The following is a 26218-nucleotide window of genomic DNA, read 5'->3' as shown; positions in this document are numbered from 1 at the left end:
ATGTTTCACAACATATACTAGCTACACCGCGAGATTCCGTCTGCGCTAAACGTCGTAACTGATATATGTAACGTTACTTAATATATGTCGCAAAAATCGCATTCTCGAATGGTTACTTTTCTTTTTGATGAGTAAACATCATAGAGCTTAGCTCTAACAGTAGTACAAAGTATACAGTTGACCGAGACTTTGAGCGTCAGACGAGTAAACGTAGGACGTGCAGATCAATTCTCGTTTATTCTTTCCATCAAGGCCCTGGTTCTTCCTGGACTTCATTGGCCCAGCCGTGGCATATTTAGTTACTTCCACTGACTGTTTATATTTGGCAGTGATAGGTAAGAAAAGTGAGAGTGGTACCCACACAAATGATCCTGCTCAACATCCTATCTCCACTAAAAATCCACGGCAAAGTGACATTTACATAATTTACCTTCGTTAGCAAATCTTTGAAAATTAAGTATGTATTTTATTAAAATTATTCGTGAAATCGTATTGAATTCGAAAACCATATATGTCTATAAAGTATGCGACACAGCAGGATTTTTATACAAAGTATGTATTTAGTTACTGCTTTCTCTCGATCGCAATACGCATACCTTATTTATTTATGTGTATATTGGTAATCAAAATAATAATAAATTTCAGTCATGACAAGAAAATGTAAGTATTAAAATGATCTCTGTATAACTGACAAAGTTCTACAGCTCTTAAGCGTTATGCCCATGGAAAGCTGGATCAGTTCCGTTATTGTTATTTTTGGGAAGTCAATTACCTTTAAAGATAATACATACAACCTTTATACATTCTGAAATTATGAAAATATTAATGAAAGCAACCTTCAATTAAAAAATAAACTAACAAAAACTTTTCGAAAACCTTTCCACGCCTTCCCGTTTATCGCAACAACCCTATCAGCCCTTAACATTAAGCGAATGTCGCTATCTGCGCAAGCGCCGCGTTATCGCGCGAAGAGTGGGGATAAAATTTACTAGACTTATATTCTCGTTCGCCGCCGCCACAGTCTCAATCCGACCCGTGTTCCGAACTGAACGTACGTGAAAAATGTGTAATGTTTGCACTCGTGATGTTGCGCCAGTGCCGGCGCCGGCGCCCGTCAAGCCGAACAAGGCTATAGAACGTCTGAAGAAGAAGCATAATATCATCACTGACCCCACTGACGAGGAGAAGCAAAAGGAAGTGGAGTACCAACCCGATCTGCTCGCTCTGTCGACCCAGTACTCTAAGCTGGCATACAACGTCTTCAAGCAAACTGTTGCGCGATTCCAGGAAACGAAAGCCTTCACGTGAGTTTTATAAGTGAAATTATATTATTTGACAGGCGTTAATTAGTATCAGTAGGTTTATATTTACGGATAACTTAACATAAATGTGCGATATCCATACGTTTCCAAACCATCATATGTCTTGTGAATATTGAATTAACAGCTGCAAAAATGGCATTTATTAAAGTCACGTAGTCGTGGGTCCCATCTCCTGGTTACTCGGGGTTGTTTCTTATTTAATCAAAATCTAACAAATTCTAAAAATCTAACTATAAGTACATAGGAATTATATATAAATATGAAAACAAATTTACTAAAGAATTGTTTTATAAATACACGCTACTTAATCGTTCAAAGTTTTATGAATTTTATGAATTATTCCATCGATTTTATTCTGTTGCTAAGTAAAAATATTAGGCCGGTTTTAGGAATCGTATATTTAAGATTCTCGTCTTCGTGTCCTGATATAATGTATTGAATAAATGGGAGTGTTACTTGTGACGTATTGAAAGTAACGGCTCCTATTTAACTCGACGGCTTAATCATGAACATATCAAATCGCTGTACAAACCAAGGTTGCGAGAAATCCGTTTAATGTTTTTACATTCATTCGTTACGCTAACGTTCAATCGTGTTGGTTATTGTATGACACTATTTAAACAGCAACATAAACACCATTAATATCACAATGTCTCTTTTGACAAGATCGGAAGACTACGATAACCAAAAATCATATTGTTTTTTTTTCAATATTTTTTCGAGTATATTTGAACCACCGTTTTAAAGGAATAACGAAACTACAAGAAGCTGAGTAGTTTAAAATCAATAAAATATACAAATTTATATCAGTTTTTAAAAGTTGCAGGACCAAACCTGACCTGACCCCTTGGGCTATTGTCGTGCCCACTCCTAACACAAGTGATAAGCTTAAAAGGAAGGGTATATATGAAAACAGCGTATATTAATATGTCTCCTCGTATGTGTCTCAGGTCTTTGTTACCGAAAAATCAAGCTTAATGTTCGTGTGAAATCGATTATTTTCGAAAAAGAAAAATGTTGTAAGTTTAGTGAAAGATTTTTAACACAAGGCCAGTCGTGTGGCGGAATTATATCCGGAATAAAAGTGTGAAATTCAATTCGTTAGATTTAATAATAATTTTGCGGTTAGTAATTTATACTAAGTTTTTGTTGCACACAACATTAACATAATAGCTTGGGTCTCTTGTAATTCTTTTATTTAATTTTTGCAGTCCGTGTTTTAATATCCTTCGTCTGCGGTTTTATTTAATATCTCATTGATGAATCAAACTCAAACTCCATATAGGTGTATATAAAATTATTTTTATAACTTTTTCTAGGTTTTTTTTTAAGCCGGCCTGGCAAATGTTCTGATAAATAAATGATTTATTAGAAAAACAAAATACCCGCAGCCATTTTAGAACATAGTTTATGACAGTAAATTAAAATATAACCAGCCATTATTCGTCTTTGCCTTACACGTCTCATTTTCATAATCTTGTTTGTTTATATCGAATAATTTTTTTTTGACTTAACTAACTCTTGCATAATGAGTTCATCAAACGAAATTCTATATTTATATAATTACTATTCTAATTATTGTAGATTGAACTGGCTAATGGCTACTGGTATAATCGCTTGATATAAGGCCACAGATCCCGAGATTCTGGATTATTGAGTTTTAAATTCTCACTTTCCGAGCCGAGATGGCCCAGTGTTTAGAAAGCGTGCATCTTAACCGATGATTACGGGTTCAAAACCCAGGCAAGCACCACTGAATTTTCATGTGCTTAAATTGTGTTTATAATAATTCATCTCGTGCTCGGCGGTGACGGAAAACATCATGAGGAAACCTGCATATGTCTAATTTCAACGAAATTCTGCCACATGTGCATCCACCAATCCGCATTGGAGCTGCGTGGTGGAATATGCTCCAAACCTTCTCCTCAAAGGGAGAGGAGGGCTTAGCCCAGCAGTGGGAAATTTACAGGCTGTTAATGTAATGTAAAAATTCTCACAATTCTATACAAAATTTAATATTCTAATAATTTATTTTTTGTAATGAAATGTATGTTCAACATTCAATTAACGATGATCTACATTTCTCCGAATTTCTATTTTTCACTATTGAGGACGATATTGAGGTCAAAGTAAACTTGATCTAGATCTGTTTGCCATATCAATCAAAATGTCAATTCTTAGAACTTACTTGTAGTAAATACATAATTGAATTTATATTGAATGAATGTCAATTTATTAAAGTTAAAAATAACAATAAATGCCGTACTGCTAGCCAGTCCTATTAACGAGACGGTTTCAACTTATCTTATCCACCACGCTGCTAAAATGTTGGTTCGTGGGTATTGATGTGGTCTTTCAGGCGTATACATATATAAATAGTTGATGGCGCATTGATATGAGTTATTTATACTTCATACATTGCCAATACATTGTAACCTTGCTTTGTCATTTTCTCGCCTAGCTTGCAAAAGTTAGTTAAATAAAAGAGTATAAAAGGTAAATTTATCTATGATATATGATATATATTGTATGTTATTTGTAATTTTTTTATTACTAGCGATTTTTTGTTCAACAAGATATATAACTAGACTCTATACTAAATATCAGATAAACCAATTCAAATTTCTTTATTCAATATAAACGGACAATATAAGAACCATCGGTTCGGAAACGAAAATACCGTGACCTGAGAAGAACCGGAGAAAGGAAGTCAATGGGTTTTTTTGACAATTTGTAATCGTTTACATATATTCAATATCACAAAGAAATAGCCAGGAGGAGATCGTTTCATTCCCAAGGTGTGCCATCAACCATGAACTCACTAATTGTATAATAACGTTTTGCACACAAGTGTTACTTTACATTTTTTTTTTTTATTAATTTGGCAAAAGGCATTTTAAGTATATCTAATATCCGCTAATTTCAAGTAAAAGTTTAACGCTAGTAAACGCCGTCTGTCACAATATCCGTCTCGGCTACAACTGATTATACAGTTATTTTATTCCTATAATAAATTGTTGCTATCTTCGCTGTGGTTTCAAGGAAATAGAAAAATGATTGGGTTCATACTGATTACATTGACTGGAAAGACGAGAAATGCTTTATATAATTTGTAATGTTTTCGTTCATTCGTAGACGAGAAGTATCCTTTACTTCGTTTTGTAAATTGCATAATAACCTTTGGCATTATCGTGACCTACCTTGTGCTATTAAAACTATTTGAAAAAAACAAATATATTTCCTTATTATTTCTGCATTCAAAATATCAACGACTGGTGTTTTCGTGAAAACATTTCGTCAACAAACACACCTATCTACCACCGTTCTATCTTATAAAGATATATTTTATTTATAAAAATTAATGATTGTTGTACTTGTATCGATTGAGTTGAAACTTTATATAAATTTTGAAAAATCGTAAATATTTATAATATATACAATATCGCCACCGACGGCCGAGTGCGAATATCGTATATAATTATTCATACTTCGTGTCAACAGTTAATACTATAGATTTTTTTTTTTTTTAATACTACTGTTTTTGTCGCAACACCCAGTAGAGACATTAAAGTACGCAATTGTGTACGCAAACACAGGTGCACTCTCTATTACCTCGCTGTATACTACATATGGCGACAATCCGATTCAACCAAAGTGAGTTCAGGCGCAGAACCAACGGCTTAACGTGATTTTCGGAGTACTACTAATAATACTACTACTACTAGTAATACTGTCAAATTTAATACTTTTTAAAATTTCTTAACAACCATAATAGCGGTTTATTGGCCTGACCCGCAGTTTGAAAACAAGTTCTTCAGATCCCTAGCCTCATAAGCTAGTCACTACAACAAGCACTGAAATATATACATGAGATTTAAAAGATGTCCTGTAACCTATCGGCATTTCACACATACTAATAACAATATTTTATTTAAATAATAGGTTACAGGTTCGTATAAGAATAATTCTTAACGTGACAATAATTGTCACATTGTCATTGTTTAAATAAATTATAAATGTAGGTAGATTGATTGCAGATAATTTTGGTGATGTTTGAAATTAGTTGCTTTTCATTTACGGGATTAATTTTGTATTAAATTCTTAAATATTTTCGAAAACTTTCCATATTCACCTTTTAACATGATAGCGTACCTTTTGATAAATAAGTTAATGGTAATTAATAGCTATAATTAAATCTGAATCTGATTTAATTATAGCTTAAATTGCTTGATTAAAACAAACAAAAATGGCGCGAACTCGAGGCGAAGAGTTTATTATCGTAATAACGTAAGTGACAAAACTGCAATTTCTGAAATAATATTTTTGTTTTCGGCTCTCTGCCAGTGGTTACTCACACACCCTTGTTATCGCTATATGCACAAAGATAACTTTGAAATAATATTAATATTTATGTGGCTATGAGTTTTTGTCTAACTTGAAACATTAAAATTTAACGTAACGTATTCCCAATTGCCAATTGAAATTTATTTGAACCGTCGAATAGACACAGTTTGTTACAGTCTATTGAACTCCTACTAAAACAAAGTCGTTGAATTTCCGTAAGCCATGTATAACATTATGATTTAAGAATCAATAACAACATACAACATTAACAGCCTGTAAATTTCCCACTGCTGGGATAAGGCCTCCTTTCCTTTTGAGGAGAAGGTTTGGAGCATATTCCACCATGCTCCTCCAATGCGGTTTATTGGATATACATGTGGCAGAATTTCGTTGAAATTAGACACGAATGAAGAATTAGACATGAAGGTTTCCTCACGATGTTTTCCTTCACCGCCGAGCACGAGATGAATTATAAACACAAATTAATCACATGAAAATTCAGTGTTGCTTGCCTGGGATTGAACCCGCAATCATCGGTTAAGATGCACGCGTTCTAACCACTGGGCCATCTCGGCTCGACAGAATCAATAAACCCTGGCAAATTGTGGTTGAACAGTTCGAAATGATAAATTTTGCACCCACGAACTGTAATAAAAATACCTACATAGATCGTTAAAGAGATTCGTGATAAAAAAATACCATAAACATTTTATACTGGTCCCGCATTGGTCGTAAAACTTTCGCAGAGTCACTGCATTGTACAGAAATTAATATTGGAATAAATGGTGAAAATATCATTTTCACAAATAAATAAATAAATTTATGACAAATAATGGATACCCATATAATGCCCACAATTCCAATATTAGAAAAGGGTTCTGTGTTGAGCTCTATACTGAAGGATCCAGAAGGATAACTACATAATCCATTCATATACACATACAAATGCAGTGCTATTATGTATATTTTATTTAAAATTTATCTCATCTACAAACTCAACTCACGACGATGCAAATCAATACAGAAACTATGATCAATTGTAAACACGTCTATGAGCAAGAATTAGGGCCCATAAATTTAAATAAAAGAAACACACAATAGTCTTTTATTAAATCTCTTAACGATTGTGGATCAAACCTAGCTATTGAATTTTTTTATTAGTTTTGAGCTGAAATCTTGCACCAAAGTGCAAGGGCTTTGTGAAAGCCCATCTGGGTAGCTACCACCCATCATATATTGTACCGCCAAGCAGCAATATTTAGTTTTTTTTTGTGTTCCGGTTTGAAAGGTGGGTGAGCCGGTGTAACTACAGGCTCAAGAAACATAACAGGACTCAAGATTAGTGGCGCATTGGGAATGTCTATAGACAGTGGTGACCACTTACCATTAAGTAGGCCAACCGCCTACTAAAAAATAATGCTATAAAACAAACACATATCAGTACTAAATATTATTCGTTTTAACAAAGATTTTAAATAAGGAATTGTTTTATAAATTTATTTTTTGTATGACCTTTTTTTCTTTTTATACTTGTAATAAAATTATAGTTTTTAGTGTCAAAGTGTTACCTAATATCCACCTAAAAAATATAATCAACGAAATATTTTGGAAGCGGCCCAATCGTTCGCGAAACTTCTAGAAGGTGAGCAATTCTTAAAATTTAATTTTAAATGATACCTACGTTGTTGCCAAAGCAAAAGTACTGAGCATTATTTATATATGCCTAAAATACTTGAAAACAATTTAAAACATCACACAACTGGCAACATTTGCATTTTATATACCTCAAACTATAAATACTAATTTGAACATTTCCGCAACATATGATTTAATAACTTTATATACTTTCTTTAGACGATATATCCCAGTGGTAAAAACACGTAAATCTTAGCCGATGAATGCGAGTTCCAATGCAGGCAAGCACCATTGAATTTTTACTTGGCGTGAAGAAATCTTTAGTGAAACAAACTCCAAAATTCAGAGATTTATTTACAAAATTTGACTATCGAATTAAAATTTAACTAATTATACAGGACAGTAATTATTTTTATATAGAATAATAATAAATATATAGTAAAACATTCTCCGAAACGTGCTGCATCTTCTGTTGCGTGTACTCAATTAAGCATAACAATAAAACTTATCCTCGTGTATGAGTATAGATTAGCCATATATAGCCAGTGCTATGGATAACATTTGAGATAATCTTGTAAATAATATGAAGTTATCTACGATCATAAGTCGAAATAGTTTATATCCTCAGTGTCTAGTTGCAGCCATTTTTACAAGATCATCACAACATGACTGGTCATCATATCACAGATGCATAATGTACTATGACATTCGTTCCGGTACTAAACATAACTTATGAATTAACGCTTATCGTGTTATATCTGTGTGGAAATTTGTTGTGATAAATATATGGAACGCGGAAATCTATATTCATCTATTACGGAACTAGATTTTGAACACAAATTGAGCGTTTATCTTCATTTGTACTTATTGTAAAACCTGGGCTTAAGCCTGCGACTCGTGCGCTAGTTTTAAAAATACTAAAATGTTTATTTAAAAAGCAATTGAAAGATTAAAATTTATTTCAAAATAAATGTTTAAGCTAAAATACAATATCATATGGAATAGTTTCTGAAATTATTTTATAAATTTCAAAGCATATCGATTTCGTTCAAATGAATTGATTAAAAATATAAAATAAACGATAGGTATGATATTTTTGATCATGCACGTTTTCTTAAAAATTAATTAATTATTCAAATGATCATCGATTTTAAGTTTTGCAATAATATATTGTAACATTCGCGCCGATAAAAGTCCTATGAAGACCAGGGTTAAGTTCGCAACGATCCAACGTGTTCGAAGACGTGTAAAATCGCACGTACGTACTAGCTATGTTTACACGGTGTTCTTGTTACTGTAATCTCAGCTGCAACGTGCAGGAAATAATCTTGCAATAAATGAAACGCTGATTGTTAAGCGTACTCCGTGCGGCTCGCGTACGAAGCGCGCGTGCTGTGTATTCGGATCTCTTAAATATGTTTTTAAGAAAATAATTTGTTGGATTGTAAAGAAATTAATCGGAATATATATTTGATAATAAGCGTTGAAGCATTGAAAATTGACGCTGTGTGAGTATACGCGTGTATGTACATGTTCTTTCAAAAGTGTGTGAATAAATGGACTGATGTTACGACTTTTTTCACATTTCTCAGATGATATCGCAATTAGCAACGCATTAGGTATATTTTATAGAGTAATATTTATACATTAACCATTTTATTTCTTTATGAAATTGATTCCTACACGCCTATCGGTTGATTGATATTTCTGACGTTTCTTTACAAGATAAATCCTCTGTACCAGTGAGATAATAAGATACCATTTAATATTGAAAGGAGTATTTGTTAGATTAAGAATAAAAATAATAACTATGTGGGTGCCGTACCTAAAGTACTGATTTTGACCCTTTAATTCAACCGTTTGAAGGTCGTTAAGCGTTCATTAATCTCAATTGAGACTCGCTATTAGTTTTGAATGGCCGCTCCATTGTCACAATGTGTGTCGTTATCAGAATTTGTGACGACACGTCCCACAATCTGAAGTACATTTGTAGAGATTAGTCGGTGAGAGCAATATACACACTTCGAGATTGAAATATTATATAGAGCACGGAAAATAGATCCTTTGTTACAAGAAAAAGAAAAAAAAAGTGTTTCAATCAATATATATAAATATATTGCTAGATATCGTCTGTGACCTCGCCCACGTGTTATGCGGTCGAAGGTTTTAGGAATAAAAAAATAGCTTATGTCCTTCCTTGGGTTTTGAGATTATTTATAACTAATTTCATCAAATTCAGTTCAATCGTTTAGCCCTGAAAGCGTGACAGAAAGTCAGATTTACTGTCGCTTTGATTACAATATGAATACATTTAAATTATAAGGGACATATAAACGTGCTCTAAGCATTAATCTTAAAAGAAATCATTCTGGATCATCCCGCATTTGAGCAACACTGTAATCCTACACCTTCAAAGAAAACCTTAATCCATTATTCGATTATCTCTCATGTTGACTTTACTGTCGATGTTCATATCTCCGTTACGCAATACTTGTAATGTGACTACTGAAAACCAATAGTACTCGTAGGAGCCTATTTGAATAAAGTACATTAATTGCCATATTATGTTCTATTAATCATATATAGTGCATTCTTATCAATTACCATTCGCCATTCTTTAGAACTTTTTCAAAGTCACACTTAATCAAGATTATTGAATATGTCTTGTTAGTATAAAAAAGTCCTAAGTTTAAAATGTACTCGTATCAATTTTTGGACTTTCCAAAGTAGCACAAATTTTTTTGAATGTAGGAAACGTAAGATAACTTCTTCCTTGTCAACTAACGGATCTCATTTCCTTATAAAAACTTTTTCGTATTATCGAATTTTTCTTACGTTTTACAGAAGTATTGAGTTTCTTTCTGACATATTTATTTTTGGCTTTTTCAGTATCGCTCACTCGAAATGATAATTTCCTTGTTGTAAATCATTTGAGGCTATTCTATTTTAAATATTTTTGTTCAAATTTAAAACTAAATATATTTTGCAATTTAAGTAATTTTATGTATCTTATTAAGCATTTTCTGAAATTAAAAATCATGTATTTTATGTAAGGACAATAAATAACTGAAGGTAAAAAAGTATATTATCGCTGCATATAAAACATAGCATATGTATACCAAGCGCTGACACCACACTTCCCCAGACAACTGACATCATCCCACAACGAAAATTGACAACTTTGTTATAGTCAACAAAAATTGGTGTTAAAAGTTATGGAATTCTTAAATTTTCAAAATTTATGTTTACAATATTGTATAATATTGTTAAACGAAGTAATTGTAATCAGTTTCAATGGAACTACAATTTTAACTTCTTGATTTTTTTGTTTGTTTTCACAAATATTGATATACTTTTATCTAAGAAAAATACAAAGAACGACAAAGATGTTGAAGATAAGTTTTGTGTTGCAAATATTTATCTTTCTAGCTGTCCATGCCGATTTCGTGCGGGCAAAATTAATACGACTCTGATTCGACATAAAAAAATATCTTATAAATCTTTTATTTGCGGTTATTTCAACTTCAGTAAGGACATACGACAAATTATTAAACAAGTCTAAATGTTGAAGGATTTGAAAGAGATAACTTATTACTTGAATTATGACACAAATATTAATTTTAATAATGTTTCATTATTGAAATATCTTCAAAATAAAATAATTACGAAACGTGACATTTCGCTTTAAGCAGACAAAAAATGATATGATAAAATCGAGATAATCAACAATTAGATGTTGGTGCCGATTTTCATGTAATCAATCTTATGATGGTCGTTACGTTTTCCCGTATCATAAACGTCATTACTGGTTATTAAGGGGGCGTGTACACTTGCAAACGTTTTTCCAGCCTTAGATAACACTTTCAGAAGCAACGATTACACATTTAAATACTAAATAGCATACAGTTATATCAGCATACCTACAACCATGTGGTTCACAGTATCTTAGATACAATTGTTCAATTTTAACGGTGTAAGACTTTTTTTTGTACAGTACTAGACTTGCTCAAATGGCAGAACAGTTAAATCTTTAACGGAGATTGTTGGTGCCTGGGGCACAGCACGGCACATCATTTAGAGGAGGAGAGTGTCAAAATACAATTATTACACATTAAGCGAGACTGATACCCACTTGCCATCATGTAGCCGATATCATTCAGACTTTCCAAAAGTATATATATACTATATATACTATAAATAGTTAAACCGCCTTGTCCCTCTCGGAATCAAGCCAATCGTATGGTATTCGCTATTAATGAAAAATAATTAAATAACTTAATAGGAGTTAATAGATGACTAAGTTTAACTGTACTTCCTTGATAACTTAAGTGAGGCTATTTCTGTAACCAGTCTATAACCATTTGTAATTATGCTAAGTAATAGTAACGTATCAATTTACAAATAGATTGGCGCCAATTTCTTGCTAACAAATCGATTGAACATTGGCGCCAACTTCTTGGTTACTGTTGTAACAGAATTTATTTCTTCATGACCACTAACTTTAAACTTATGTTAACTTCTAATAGCAGGTTCACACGGCTAGAATTTCATTGCCCAAACTTCGATCTTATGCCCGATCCCGATGCCCGATGCCCGATCTTCGGTCAATTTTTTTTTTTTTTTAATTTACTTTACAACATCCACGGGCTCACAGTTGCCCGTGCCTTTTTTTACATTTTATGAATCGGTCAATTATTAAAAACTGCCAAAGACAAATCATTATCTATTAATAATTTACTTATTTCGTTAACTTTGTGTCGTGAAAGGTTTATTGAAGGTTAGTTTAAATAAAACCGTTTTATTGTGCAATACTTTTTGTTGGATATTAGTTTTTACTAGCAATGGCTTTTATTTAAAGTTTCTACGTTTAAAATTTTCACAAAATCGATGAGAATCGATTTTATATATTGAAATTAATATTTGATTTTCACGGATTTTCGTAATTACTGAGTATAACAGTACTTTTGTATATGTAACTATCGATAATATAAAGATAGATTTTTTTTTTTTTTTAATATATCATGATTTTTAATATTGCATCAATGCCTTACATTATAATATAAAATTATTTAATTATAAAAATGCGTGGAGTATTATTTTTGTGTTGGTATACCTACGTTAATTATCATACAAGATATACAGATTTTATGATACAGTTTTAGATGTTATGAGTAATTCATTTAAAGACAAACAATGACAGCTTCGTTATGTGTGATAGGTTAACATTTAATTAAATCTTGTTAATTGACTTAAAACTGCTCGTAAAGGACTCCTTTAATCAAATTTATCTTTATTTTGATAAATATTGATTAATATTCTGTAAACATAATCATTATCATAGTAATGATATCTTGCAACATTTCCCTTTCTAAGGTGACTGACACAATATTTACTAAAATTTATTATCTGTAGAATATTTTCGGTAAATCTTTTTTTTTCTTTAAATAATAAATTTAAGAACGATACTTTTTATAGTCCCGCCGGTTGACGACAGTAAAGCATATTATATTTAAATCTTAATGATAAGCTATATTTGACTGATACTGAGAGTCCATCGGAAAGATAACCCGCCCTACATACTCGATCTGTACTCCGTGTCATCTTAAATCTTATAAAAATTAATTGAATGATATATAATTTTTCATCGCATTTACCAAGAACCCTAAGTATTATTAAAGGTAGATTTCGAAAAATATAGTTTAATACACACTAAGTAAATGTAAACTAATGTTGTCAGTACTAAAAACCTTTTCGATTTTCATTTTTGTTACTGGCAATAAAAATTAATGTAATTATTTAAATTTAAATTGGAGATCATTTACCTGAAGACCTTTTGATAAATATAAATGAGGTGAAAGAATGAGAGCTATTGCACAATATTTCCATAATATTCTAATATGAAAATCCCTTATCTTATACCTATATGTCAAACGTATCAGCAGTTTGACTGTATATAGTAAATGCCAAAGGACATTAATATTTATATTAAAAACAATAAGTATAAAATTGGGTTGCAACGTTGATCAATGCTAAGACAGATAATTTTTCTTATCCCGATTTGATTGACACGATACACGATAAGGCATTTCAGAGTTTCAGCGAGAGGCTGAAACTGTTTCCTATATCAAAGTCCAATATAAAAAACAACACTGTGATTTAAAATATTTTTTTACGCAATTGACAAACAAATAAAAGATACATAAAAAAATAGTTTTTGATACTCAAAAATATGACCTTCGACATCATAAGACAAGTTCACCGACAAGACATGTTTAACATACGAATAACACAAGCCTAAAACTTTCTTCGAAAGAAATCATTGAAGATTTGAATGAATAATGAAAATGTCTATGCACTGATAAGAAATGCGCGTAGTGTTACATACATTTAAGTCCATTATCGTTTAAGTCTGTTCCGAATAGCCACTGATGCGTGTTGTCTATAAAAACTTCGCACATACAGATATTTGTATTATTTTCTTTATTAACATTACAAGTAAAGGTGTGTTCCATCATGTTGATGAGGCTTTGATACATTAGTCAATAAGTTACAAGTGACAAATTATACTTAAATAGTTACTTTTTACAAGCAAAGACGTCAACAGACGTTGTGCGGATGGCAAATATATCGTGAGATAGAAACTCCGAGCAGTTCCTGGGACTTAAGACCTGGGCTATAGTTTTAAGGAGCCTTTGTCATGCTCATCAACCCTCATCATCAATCCTTCATAATTTAGTGACTAGATGAGTGAAAAACTAATTTTTGAGGTTATGTTTTACTTTTAAAGGTTTGTTTTAATATTTGGAACATGTTCTTTTTTCAAAATCGAAAAAGTTCACAATTTCTTCAATCTTAATATCGGCCAGTCGAAGTATACACTCATATACTTATGGATCGAGTAGGAATTCGAGAGCAATCTACAAACGTTACTGAGCACCTTTTCCGTTACATAAATCATAGAACTGTGACAATTTAAACAGCGATAAGTTATACGCGAATTTAGATTTTACATATGTTCTCTAACAATAGAATAGTTTTGCTTCTGTGAAACGAGGTCGCATGACTGCATTCTTAGAAATGCACGTGGATACAGAATATGTTACGTGATTGTGACGTTGAAGACACACCATTTATTATCCCCGATAAACTGACTCTCTAGTTGCGAATAGCATTTATGGCTAATATATAGGTACATCAAGATATCTACCGCCAAGCAGTTATACCTCGTGTACCTAATATATGTTTATAATTAATCTCGTGTTCGATGAAACCACATGTGTAACCGCCAGCACTGCCTTCTGCAATGCTGATTGGTGGATACACCTGGTGGTCTAAGCTAAAAGCATCTTCATTAAAGGGAAAGTAGGCCCTAGCACAGTGGAATATTTATAGGCTGTGTAGTACTTTACAACTTAGTAATACTTAGTATTGCAGTGTTCCGGTTTGAAGAGTGAGTTAGCCAGTGTAACTAAATACACTTAGTTCCCAAGGTTGAGGAAAATGTGAAAGACTCGTATTTATCTCCCCATTTGTATTTTATTTTTTAATAGAATAGTTGCTTCTTCAACATTAATGATTTCGTGCAGGTCAGTAGTATAGATCGTTACGAAATAATTATTTTTTAGTCAATAACATGTATCTGCAGGATTCGTATAATCGAGATATTTCGATATTAAATCTATGAAATGAAATGACATGGAGTTCAACGGGCGGCCATGTTGACCTTTACACTGGGTACATAATGGGTGCATTCAGAAAGTGTGTTACAAATAAAAATTGTGCAAGTATACGGTAGTTAGTATATTCATGTGTGTTTAGTTATATTTATTTTAACCGAGCGAAGCCGGCATTTCATATAGTTATAAAATAATTCAGTTATGAGTCAGATATTTAAACTTATCATTATTTTCAGAAAATCGTTCTCTTTTAACGTCGACTATATACTTTCTATATTACGTTTTAAATGTCAAATACCATTTTTTCATTTGTAATAAAATGCACATGAAATGTATATGTAATACGAGAAACAATTAAAATTAATTTACGAATGAGTGATAACCACTTTATTAATCAGGCCACGGACAATATTACAGCAATGACCAAATTACTCGATCGCTTTTGGGTTGCTTATTTAATATTTTAATTGTATACTAATAACACTTATGTTGAGATGACAAAGATTAATTTATCCCAATAATCTTAAATAAAAAAATATTCAAGAAGCTATATCTATTCAAATAATATTTGGGGGTAAATTTTATTTGTTTGTGTATATTCGCAGAGGTTATTCACTAGTCTCAAAACAGTTCCGTCTTTTCGACTTAATCAAATCTACATACTATAAAATTTAAAGTATATTTATTTATTTATTCGTCATTTAACCATCACGAAATATTCGCGTCGGTAGGTATTTATAGTCTGTTTATATTTATATTTATTGATTTTTAATTAATTAAATTAAAAAAGGAAAATCAAGAATAATAACTAACTTCAATCTTAAATTTTCGACAAATAATAACCTCACCTGGTCATAGCTGCGCAACTAGATAAATTATCATTAATATCGAATCCCCATTTATAATTTTTTAATTATTTACTTTATAATTACTAACTGTTGGCCGAGCCTTTGCTCGCTTGGAAGTTGAATATTATGTTAAAATAAGACCTCTTTTGTATACCACATTGGTGTATATTTCACCCCTGATGGTAGAATATCCAGAAACGCTTAAATTTTAAATTAGTAGCCCAAAAATAAAGTTTTATGTTTCTAACTTAAAAGTGACGGACATCCATAGCAACTTTCATCCCCTATTTCACACCCCTTAGGGATAGAATTTCCAAAATGTCTTCCTTAATGGGTGTCTACTCAATAAAACGATCCTACTCACCAAATTTCATCGCTCTAACTTTAATAGTTTACGCTCGGCTATGATGAAACAGTCAGTCAGACAGGACATGTTAATTTATAAGTATAGATTAAGAACGATAAAAATAATACAAAGAAAAACATCTTATACAAAATAGAGATATCGTAATCGATGTTTATTTGTGATAAAACGATTAATAGATTCTGAGGATTTCCAAAAATAACGTATCCGAGAACTATATTGCCTTTTTTTATTTTAACGCCAAAGTTGATGTTCGTAATAAAGTTGGGTTTTTAATCTTAAGTCAGAAACCTCATAAAATGTTTCCCGCTAAATACTTTATTGATTCTAGTAGATTCAATAAAGCATTTAAACGTTTATTATAAACATGCAAAACTGTCGGCAGATGCTTTCTTCATATTATATTATATTATTTAGTCGTTTACTCAGTTAGGGAACGAAAAAATTTATAAGAATAATAAGTCCGGATCTAAACGGGACAAAATCATAAATATTAAAATTAACGTATTTTATAAAACTTATAAATCAGTTAACAAGTAATAAATGACATAATTTAATAACTATACTATTTATTTTTTTATTTTATCTACTAAGTCTATCTTGTTAGGTGTCGAGATAATAGATGAAAAAAAATTGTATCCAGTTGGCATAAATAAAAGTCATAATAACATCAGAGCACATTTAATATCTCCCTTGTATATTTATGAAATAGACTATATCCAGAGAGGTTAACAATTATCATATATAAAACAATCAAAGTTTTCTACACCTGAACGCTTACAGAAGCTTGAACGTAGCCAATAATACGGTACATATTGTGCACTTCGCTCCCAATTTAAAACACTGAACTGGTTTTTGCACTTTTTATCGGCGCTTGTTTTTAGTATTAAGTATATTGCTTTTATTTTACGCGAAACTTTTACGAGTTGAATTATTCTGGTTGAATGCATTCGAATTTTGTAAATCCTTCGAATATTTTGTTGTAAGACCTCATTCACACGAGTCAATTTACATGCATGTGTAACAACAACGTAAATTTAGTTTAATGTATCAGGTAGCAATAAAAGTGCAAAAATAAAATCGAACTGTGTTAACTCACTATACAAAATTTGTTTTTTTAATGTATACGTATTCCATTTATGATATTATTTTAATAATAATCAATACAATTTTATTTAACCTTTATATAAAATCGCTTTAGGATTGGCGCTAAAGTTTAAATTTTAACATTTATTATTAATATAAATACTTATAATTATGTATTAAGTTTAAAGGTTAACGAGCTAAATATATTCCACTTTATAGCTGCCTCACAGATAATCTCCACTCAAAATTAATAGCGATCAGCAGCTGTAGATTGCCAACTTAACAGCCCGATCATAAATAAATAAAGTACCTCTTAATAAATCTTACACATCTGTGCAGTTTTCAGGTTATTTTTTAAATATAGTACGATACTATCAATGCAATAATCATGTTCTGTTAAATAATTTTACACATCTCCCAACCGATGTGCTGGAGTTATTTATGTATTTTTTATTCCCCACCCGACACTAATTGGAAACGTAACCGCCTTTTGATCGTAGAGTTCATACAAATTGCTGTATTGTACTATAGCCCCAATTGCTTTTATATTATGATCTATTTTCCTTTGTCATATTTTACACGTGTTGCACACGTTAAAAAAAATCGGTTATATTCATAATTGTCTCTCAATTTGAATGCGGTATCCTTTTGAAATATCGCTCATTTATTTCGTATCCGCAATAAATATTGTGTGATAGTATCAGTAATGAGATTACCTCTATATAATTGCACGCCTTGTATAGAATTGAATGCCGTTAAAATACCACAAATATAGACTATGATCTTGACGTTGAATATACATGATGTACCGAGATTGAAGATATTTGCGGTTTCCATGCAGTCTTTGCTTGAAACAGAAATAGCTTCCCCTATAATAGTAAAAAGGTTTGATTACAATAAAATTAATCCGGTATTTGCAGTACTAAAAAAAGGTAATAATACCTTCTTGGTTACGGGTTATATTGTCAAAATTAAATAATTGCCATTTTATTTTTTAAATACGATTATATCGAATTATCGGAAATAAATTTGTTTCACTGTTACACTGGCATTGATTAATTGGCCTGTTACAATTAGTAATAATTAATTAATTACTGATAATGATAAAATAATTGAACTGGCATATTATAATCATATTTTTACAAGCTCATTTTATTTCACTTGTCACACAGACAAAGGTAAAAATTTGATCGGAATTGTAAAACAATTTTGCACTCATTTGCAGACCTCGAAGGTAAATCGAAACGTGGCAGTACTCTGAATTATAATCTACATAACATGTACTCTAATTTTTTTTTATTTAATATTTACCGGCCATTGGTGGAGGGTCATTGTTGTAGCCGTTTTAAACCGTAATAAAATATCAAAATCATTTCAACAAGCGATGTAATTATCGAGTGACATAAACACAAAAAGGGCGAAATGATTTACAACCTCCTTTCTGAAGTTGGTTAAACAATAATATTATCTTGATTATCTATGAATTAATTAATATTAAACAAAATAGAAACAACTTACAAAACAGGACCTTATGACATGAAAACAGTTCATGAACAGATTAAAAAAAAAAAAGGTCGATGCACGTGATATAAATCCTTGTAATCATTCCGTGTCATTACAACGTTACGCATAGAACGCTGCACACCAATAATACTAATTTGTAAATTGTCTGCAGATAATATTTACAAACGTAGGCGTGTATCTCGTTGAGTATTACGAAACTGTGACGTCATGACATCACCTTGTATGACGTTTCCTGTCATCGAACTGCAAACAATTATTAGCTTGGCGACAAAACAACTACGTATGTAATTAATTAAGAAATATAAAAAAATAGATGCCTAATCTGAGTTTATTTTTAGTACTTAAACCGAAAGAATTAAATTAAAAGTAATTGACAAAGGTCTTATTTTATAAAAAAAAAAAATTGTATTCTAAAAATCGGAAAGATCACTTAGGAAGCAAAAAGGTTATATAGTGCTAACGACCAATGTCAAATAATTGCGCTAAATATATCAATTTTAAATTTAAATACAAATTTACAAATGTCGTAAATAATTTCATCATTTGCAACGACGTGTGAATTAACCGTATAACAATTTAATAAGAGTACCTAAAGTATTTGTACTTATTTAATATCTACCTACATAATATAGTCTGTTCTCGAACAGCTTGACCTATTTCGATGATTTGTCTTTTTGTGATTGTAAGAACGCCTGGGCTAAGGCAGTTGCTATAGTCGAAACCGATGATTATGATTTTTTTTCCAAACTAAATATTATGGAATTACCTCATAAAACAAACATATAACCTTTAATTTTCAGTCTCAAAACGCCATTCAAGTTTATTTAGGTACATATCTTACATTCTGTAACATAGTGTAGAGTATATAGTGTCGTTGACCTAACTCATTTTTTTAACGGGTAAACCATCTCATTCTTTGATCTTTCTTTAGTTATTTTATTATTTTGACAAAGATGTATGGTTGTCTACCGAATACAATGTTACAGGGAGAAATCATGAAATCAGCTCATGACCACGACAGATACAAAATGCTAAAACTGTCTAAAAGTAAATAATATACTAACGTGATGTACTATAATATAAAAATATCACAAAATATTAACTTGTTTAAGTATGTAAATATTAATCATTTGTAGCGATTTATATTTCTAGAATAATTTAGTACTTCGACTAAAAATATAGTTTTATTATATCAACTTAATAATAACTACATTGATCTCGGGCGCGATTCAAGAGGGCGTGACATAAGGGTCGTAAAAATCTCGTATCGTATTTCATTTATTTTATTTATTCCATTATACTTAATAAGTTCTCATTTTATTTTTTTGTAATATAATCGAATGGGTATGATGACAGAATGTTTTAAGTCTCTATATATAATATAAATTCATAGGCACAGAGACTGTAATCACATCTAAAATAACTATCACTGGTTTATAAGTTATCAATCGAACAGTGAGAGGACTTTGTCCCTCACTTGTATCACTGAGTAACGGTTGCACGGACGACATTATAATAGTGATCACACTACGTACTCTACGTATATTATTAAACTGTATCAGAAATGTTTGTACGTAAAATATTTTTTTACAAACTACCTATTATAGGAAAATTATTCTCGTCTTTGTATTCGTAGATTTGCTTAATTCAACTAACTTCAGTATAAAAAACGCGTTATAAAAATATGTGAAAGTGATTATACGCGTACACAGAGCACACTATACATGTCCATACAATATAATATACATACATACAATATTAATTGGTACATAAATATGCATCTAAATAAATGATTATTTACTTTATTTAATAACCGACATATAATTGAACATCATCGACTTCAAAACAAAAGAGGTTTAATGTTAGTTTATAAATAAAAAAAAAAAAACATTTTAATTTCCACACGAACGAAGTCACAGATATTAGTCGTACAGAAAATATGCAAAACACCACGTGCTTTGTCAGACTGGCGTATCAAATTACAATCAAGTGGTATCGAGACGGCGCCAAATCGTTACCGCAATCAAAGACGACTTACTAACGAATTTATTGCAAAATAACGTCAATAGACAAGAAAATAAGCAATGTAGATATCTAACTTACATTACACTAGCTTATGCAATATTTTACTGAATTATCGATCGCTACTAAATGTCATGTTTATATTTAAAAGTAAAGTAAAGTAGTACCTACACTATCAGTCATCACTTTTAAAGTCAGCTTAAAGGTCAATAATATATACTTTATTTCATTAGAAAACAAAAATGAAAAATAATATTAAAAACTTTGATTGTTTATGTCTATATAGACTTTCAAAGGTGAGCTGAGCATCGAAAACAATAGTGGCCAACAGTTAGCCACTAAGTACACGCACACTAGATAATAAAGTCGGCTTGTTTATTTATTTTTTTTATAGTATCGCACTCCATCTTTATATATAAATAATGTAATAGTAACAAATACAAATATATAATATGTTTTTACATTGCTTTACATCAGTATAATAGGATAGGGTTGATTACCAACCGCAGCAAAAAAACAGACAAAAAATAATAAATAATAATTTCTCCATCTTTTGTTTTATATTGTTTCAAATACAAAAAATATATTAAAATTGTTTCCTATTCATCTTAATTTCAGAATCGTCATATAAAGATCACTTTTTTATCATTTTATCATTAGCATGAAATTGATCTTTTTATTAACTTTCTTCTTTACAAACATGAATGCGTTATAATAAATAAAACTTATTACGTAATAAAATAATACTTTAATATACTTTACAGTAAAGTCACGGAGTTTCTTGCTCGCTGTTCGCGTGCGAGTTGGGTACAATATATCTTACTAATATTGTAAATACGAGTAATTTTATGTGATCACCACTACCCTTAGACATCAGTACTATAAGAAATATTAGCCATTTCCAATATCACCAATGCGCCATTAACCTTGGAAACTAAAATGTTATGTTCATTGTGCTTGTAGTTAAAGTGGTTCACTCACCCTTTAAACCGGACCACAACAATACTAAGAATTGCTGTTTCACGGTAGAGTGTAATGATGATGAAGATGATGAGTGGGTGGTACTTTCCCAGACTGAAAAATTCTACAGTTTTGTAAAGCATGCTCATATTTTTATTTTGAAATCATGTTTTAATTGTACGATAAAATTGATAGACGCGAACATAAACTACTTCGTAATCTAAATAAGATTATCTGGTAACTTCATCTTCGTGGACTTTCATCATGGAGACAGAAGTCAACTATTATCGCCGATATCCATTCATTTACATTCATGCAGTTTTAAATGCACAGATAAACAAATATATGTAAACGTATTTTTAGCATTTGATAAAACAATTATGATAATATGAATTTGATAAACAAATAAAAAAAAATTGTGGTTAATGTATTACGTATATACACTTTTAAAACCTTACATAATTTTAAAATTACTTAAACAAATATGTTTTGTAACGATCGTAATAACTGCTATTAAGTAACACGTGTTTTTATTTATGAATAATAGTCAATTTAGATTATATCAAAAGACTTGCTATTCTTTAACTCGACAGCAGCCACTTGATACAATAATAATCTCGAAATTACAAACTAAGTACTTGTTTACGGGTATATTGTTATGCTTCCGACTTACTTGACCTGCTGGTCCCTTATTTGTAAGCTACACGGTGTAACCTGTTTGACCTCAACGAAATGTTTTACGTATCTTAAGTTAGCTCAAAATAATATTACCATTCAATATTATTTTGTGTTTACGATTGCGTAGTTCTTAAGAAATGTTGTATGTGAAATGCGTTTAATTTTAAAAACTAAACGGACCCGGAACTAACATAGATGTCTGATAATACGAAATATAAGTATCATTGTAACTAATAATAATTAATAAAAACATGTAACATTACACAAATGTATTGGCATTTTCGACAACATTTAAAGAATATATGCAGTAAAAATTTCACTGAATTTTACCGACAGCGTGGGTGGTCATAATTAAAATGACATTAATCGTAATAGCGTATAATATCTCTCTTAAAATCATAATGAAGGTGTTGCTATATATAAATATATAGTAACTGTAAAACAAACTTTTAAATTTATTAAACGTCCAAAAAATACTAAATGCAATTTATTTATAATTTTCGAAATGCTTACGTTTTAGCTCGCATTTGTCAAGACGAACACACGATTTTTTGTTTCATGCAATCAAATCGCATCCGTAAACATTGAGCCCTAACAAGTTTTTGCCGGTCAAGAATCAGATAATTTTCATCTGCAACGGCCATTTGTAAAAGCAATTTTTTGGCCGTCCATTCAAGTTCAATATCGAATTTTAATTCGTTTTCCGCTAAGCGAACCCGATTTGTTTTGCAAAAACTTGCTTTTGCCCTAAAAGGAAATAAACAGAATGAATAATTCATGGATGTGAGATGTTTTCTTTGTTTTTGTCGAGTTTCTTACGCGGCCGCAGCGGCGTTTCGGATTCTAAAGCAGTCCGCATCGTGTGAGACATTTTGATTTGAACCGAAACAAATACAATGTTTATTTATTGCTCGATTTAAAACAATACATTACTAATGACAAACGATGAACAGCGCGCATTGTAGACGTGCACTGAATAAAATTCCAATGAATAAGACGTTGATAAAGTACGGTAGATCTAATATTGAATTAAATTAGATTTTTGTAGCATTTCAAAGCTTGTGATGTTAAAAAGTGCTCCCATATACATTGAAAAAGATATCCGTTCCGAGGGTTATTTAACGAATTTTTTTGCGTATATCTTTACCAACTGTAAATTTTATATTCAAACAACATTTAATAGTGAAATAATACAATAATAATTCAGGGTTTAATTTTAATTTAATTAATACATTGCCCTATACTACAAATTAATGTTTAGATGAAAAATTAAAAAAACATATTTCACATTCAAGCAAAATAATTTAAAATATTTGTTACTGAACAGATAATATAACTTAAAAATTTGAGATATTTTTTTAAAGTTAGATATATTTTAAGTGTCAAAAGATCTTGAAATCGAAATGACATAACACACTTAAAATACTTTTTAATATATTTACCTAAAGGCTTAAAGGCGCAATTAAGACGTTCAATGACATATGTACGTCATTAGATTATCGTCGTAATTAAAAAATGCTTTTAACACTTTCTTTCTTAATTATTTCAATGTTACCTGAGATCCTTTTACTGATCCGCCTTTGCCACTTAAACCAATATTGTTATTACTTATATTATTAACGCATTTGTAATTATCAGACTCACTAACATAAGCTGTTACGCTTGAGTCTTTAGCGTCACCATGTTGTTTATCAATGAGTCAATGTTTGTCATATTTACGTATTGTATCAGATTCATTTGATACGATACGATTTTAAATATTTACATTTTACAACATGATATAAAAAGTTCTTCAATCTATCAAAACAACATGAATTCAATTTAGAGACGACTCATTCGTTTTTTTGTTTTAAAATATTGATGAAGCGTCGAATGCAAAGTTTAAATCAATATATTTATTTCTTATCCGACGACAATTAATGAATTATAATTATTTATAGTTAATATTTAAACGAATGGATAATAAATGTCCTTTTTGCATAAATGTCACAGATATTTTAATTACTTTCATAAATATTAAACTCACCGCGTTTTAGTATTCATCAGCCTTGTCATCACGAGCGTGCCAAGGTAGTCTGTCTATGTTTATTCTATTTCATTTAATTATGATTTTTGTTCTAATTTATTATCTGTAAGATTGACGTGTTGCTATCTTTATATCTACCAATGACTACCTACATTAATTGTTTTCATAAATATTATTGTTTCTATATCCAATTCAACATTGAATACTAAATATTTTACTACTATAACTGTCATCTGACATTTATCTTTGACAATATCTCAGCAAGCGTTTACATCATATTTCGATAGACATCTTCGAAATGCTAAAGAATTAATTAGGCCTTTACGTTATCGTCATCGAACTCGCCACGTGCTACCAGGCACGTCGGCAAATTAATGCCGAAGATAACAAACTTTTCATTGCGATATCGTTCGCATTTATACCACTCAAATGATCAATTTCGCACAAATGGCACGTTGTAAAAATGAGCGAGTTTATGTAACTGTATAATAAATCACAGGCGTGACGGCAGCTGCAGTCTCATTAAATTGTAGAAAAAAATAAAAACAATTTATTCGTACCACAAACATCGGAATTGTTTCGTTTGAAGGATATTTTATTCGTCCTAGTTATGACTTTTGACTGCGACATTTTCGTCACAGTGAAACTTTACACAGCAATTTAAACGTCGATGAAATTTGACTTTGATAAGTCATATTTGAAAAGTAAACAACTTACATAACAATATAAATCACCGTCAAACGGATTTCGGATTTAAGTACTTAACAGACTTTAATGAGTTCACAAATATGTAACAATATAAGAGCTTGCAAAGTTCGTGGGATGTCGCCCCCGTTATATTTATATTTATTCTAAACAGCAACTTCGTTAGGGTCACCTAAGCTAATTACTTCTTCCAACCATTACCGTTACGGTTGCATTTAAAATTACGCGTCTATTTCATCACCTCATAGTATTTCTCTAACAAATTACACCTCTTCTCGTTACACTAAATTAACATGTCTGTTGATATGTTTTATTTGACAAACTTTTTTAACAGAACTCATACCTAACGTTCTCTTTTATTTTATTGATATATTGCTCTCCATGTGAAAAAAAATTTTAATATTTAATAATGCTGAAGTGTTTGTTTGATTGATTGATTGCAATATCAATCTCAAACAGATATTGAGATATTGAGATTTTTGAGTATAATACTTTTGTAAAATATACTTTATTAAATAATATAGATTATATAACTTCACGCAATGACCAGTTCACTAAATATCAGTGCAGTAAACGTAAATATCACCCATTATGCCAAACCAAATCTCTATCAATTTTATTTTAGTGTAAATATCACTTAATATGTGTTGTAATTCAAGTACTAATGTTATCTTAATTCCTTTGAACATCTCAGTACATGGCCGACGTCACTATTAGCTTAATAACGCGTGTGGAAGGCGTGCGATTTCCACAAACATGTTACGTGATACGTCAGTATGTGATTGCAATGACGAATTTGCATCGTAGATAAACTTATGATCTTTACAATTGCTTGAAATCCTTTACCCATTTTTAAATGACATACAAACATTTTCAATTGATTTCAACAACAAATTTTCTTATGTATAAGATATATTTATGTTTATTATAAATAAAACAAATAATTTGACATTAATTTAAAACGACATTACAGTCGTACACTGTTACATTTATGTTTGAAATACAGTCGTTTTATTTTGCTTTAACAC

At 30.8% G+C, this 26218-nt stretch overlaps 1 protein-coding gene across 1 annotated transcript in view; it reads left to right on the top strand.

The window, feature by feature from the left end:
- Positions 1-1003: 1003 nt before the first annotated feature.
- Positions 1004-26218, top strand: part of LOC113394073 (transmembrane protein 205) — a 37078-nt gene continuing 11863 nt past the window's right edge. The window contains exon 1 of the mRNA XM_026631273.2: positions 1004-1304. Within this exon, the coding sequence (XP_026487058.1) occupies positions 1063-1304 (242 nt within the window). The 5' untranslated portion in view covers positions 1004-1062. The remainder of the gene's footprint in view (positions 1305-26218) is intronic.

This window comes from Vanessa tameamea, chromosome 2, assembly GCF_037043105.1.
Source record: "Vanessa tameamea isolate UH-Manoa-2023 chromosome 2, ilVanTame1 primary haplotype, whole genome shotgun sequence".
Taxonomy (NCBI): domain Eukaryota; kingdom Metazoa; phylum Arthropoda; class Insecta; order Lepidoptera; family Nymphalidae; genus Vanessa; species Vanessa tameamea.
The sequence above is the reverse complement of the archived record's forward strand: the minus strand, read 5'-3'. Positions and strand labels throughout refer to the sequence as shown.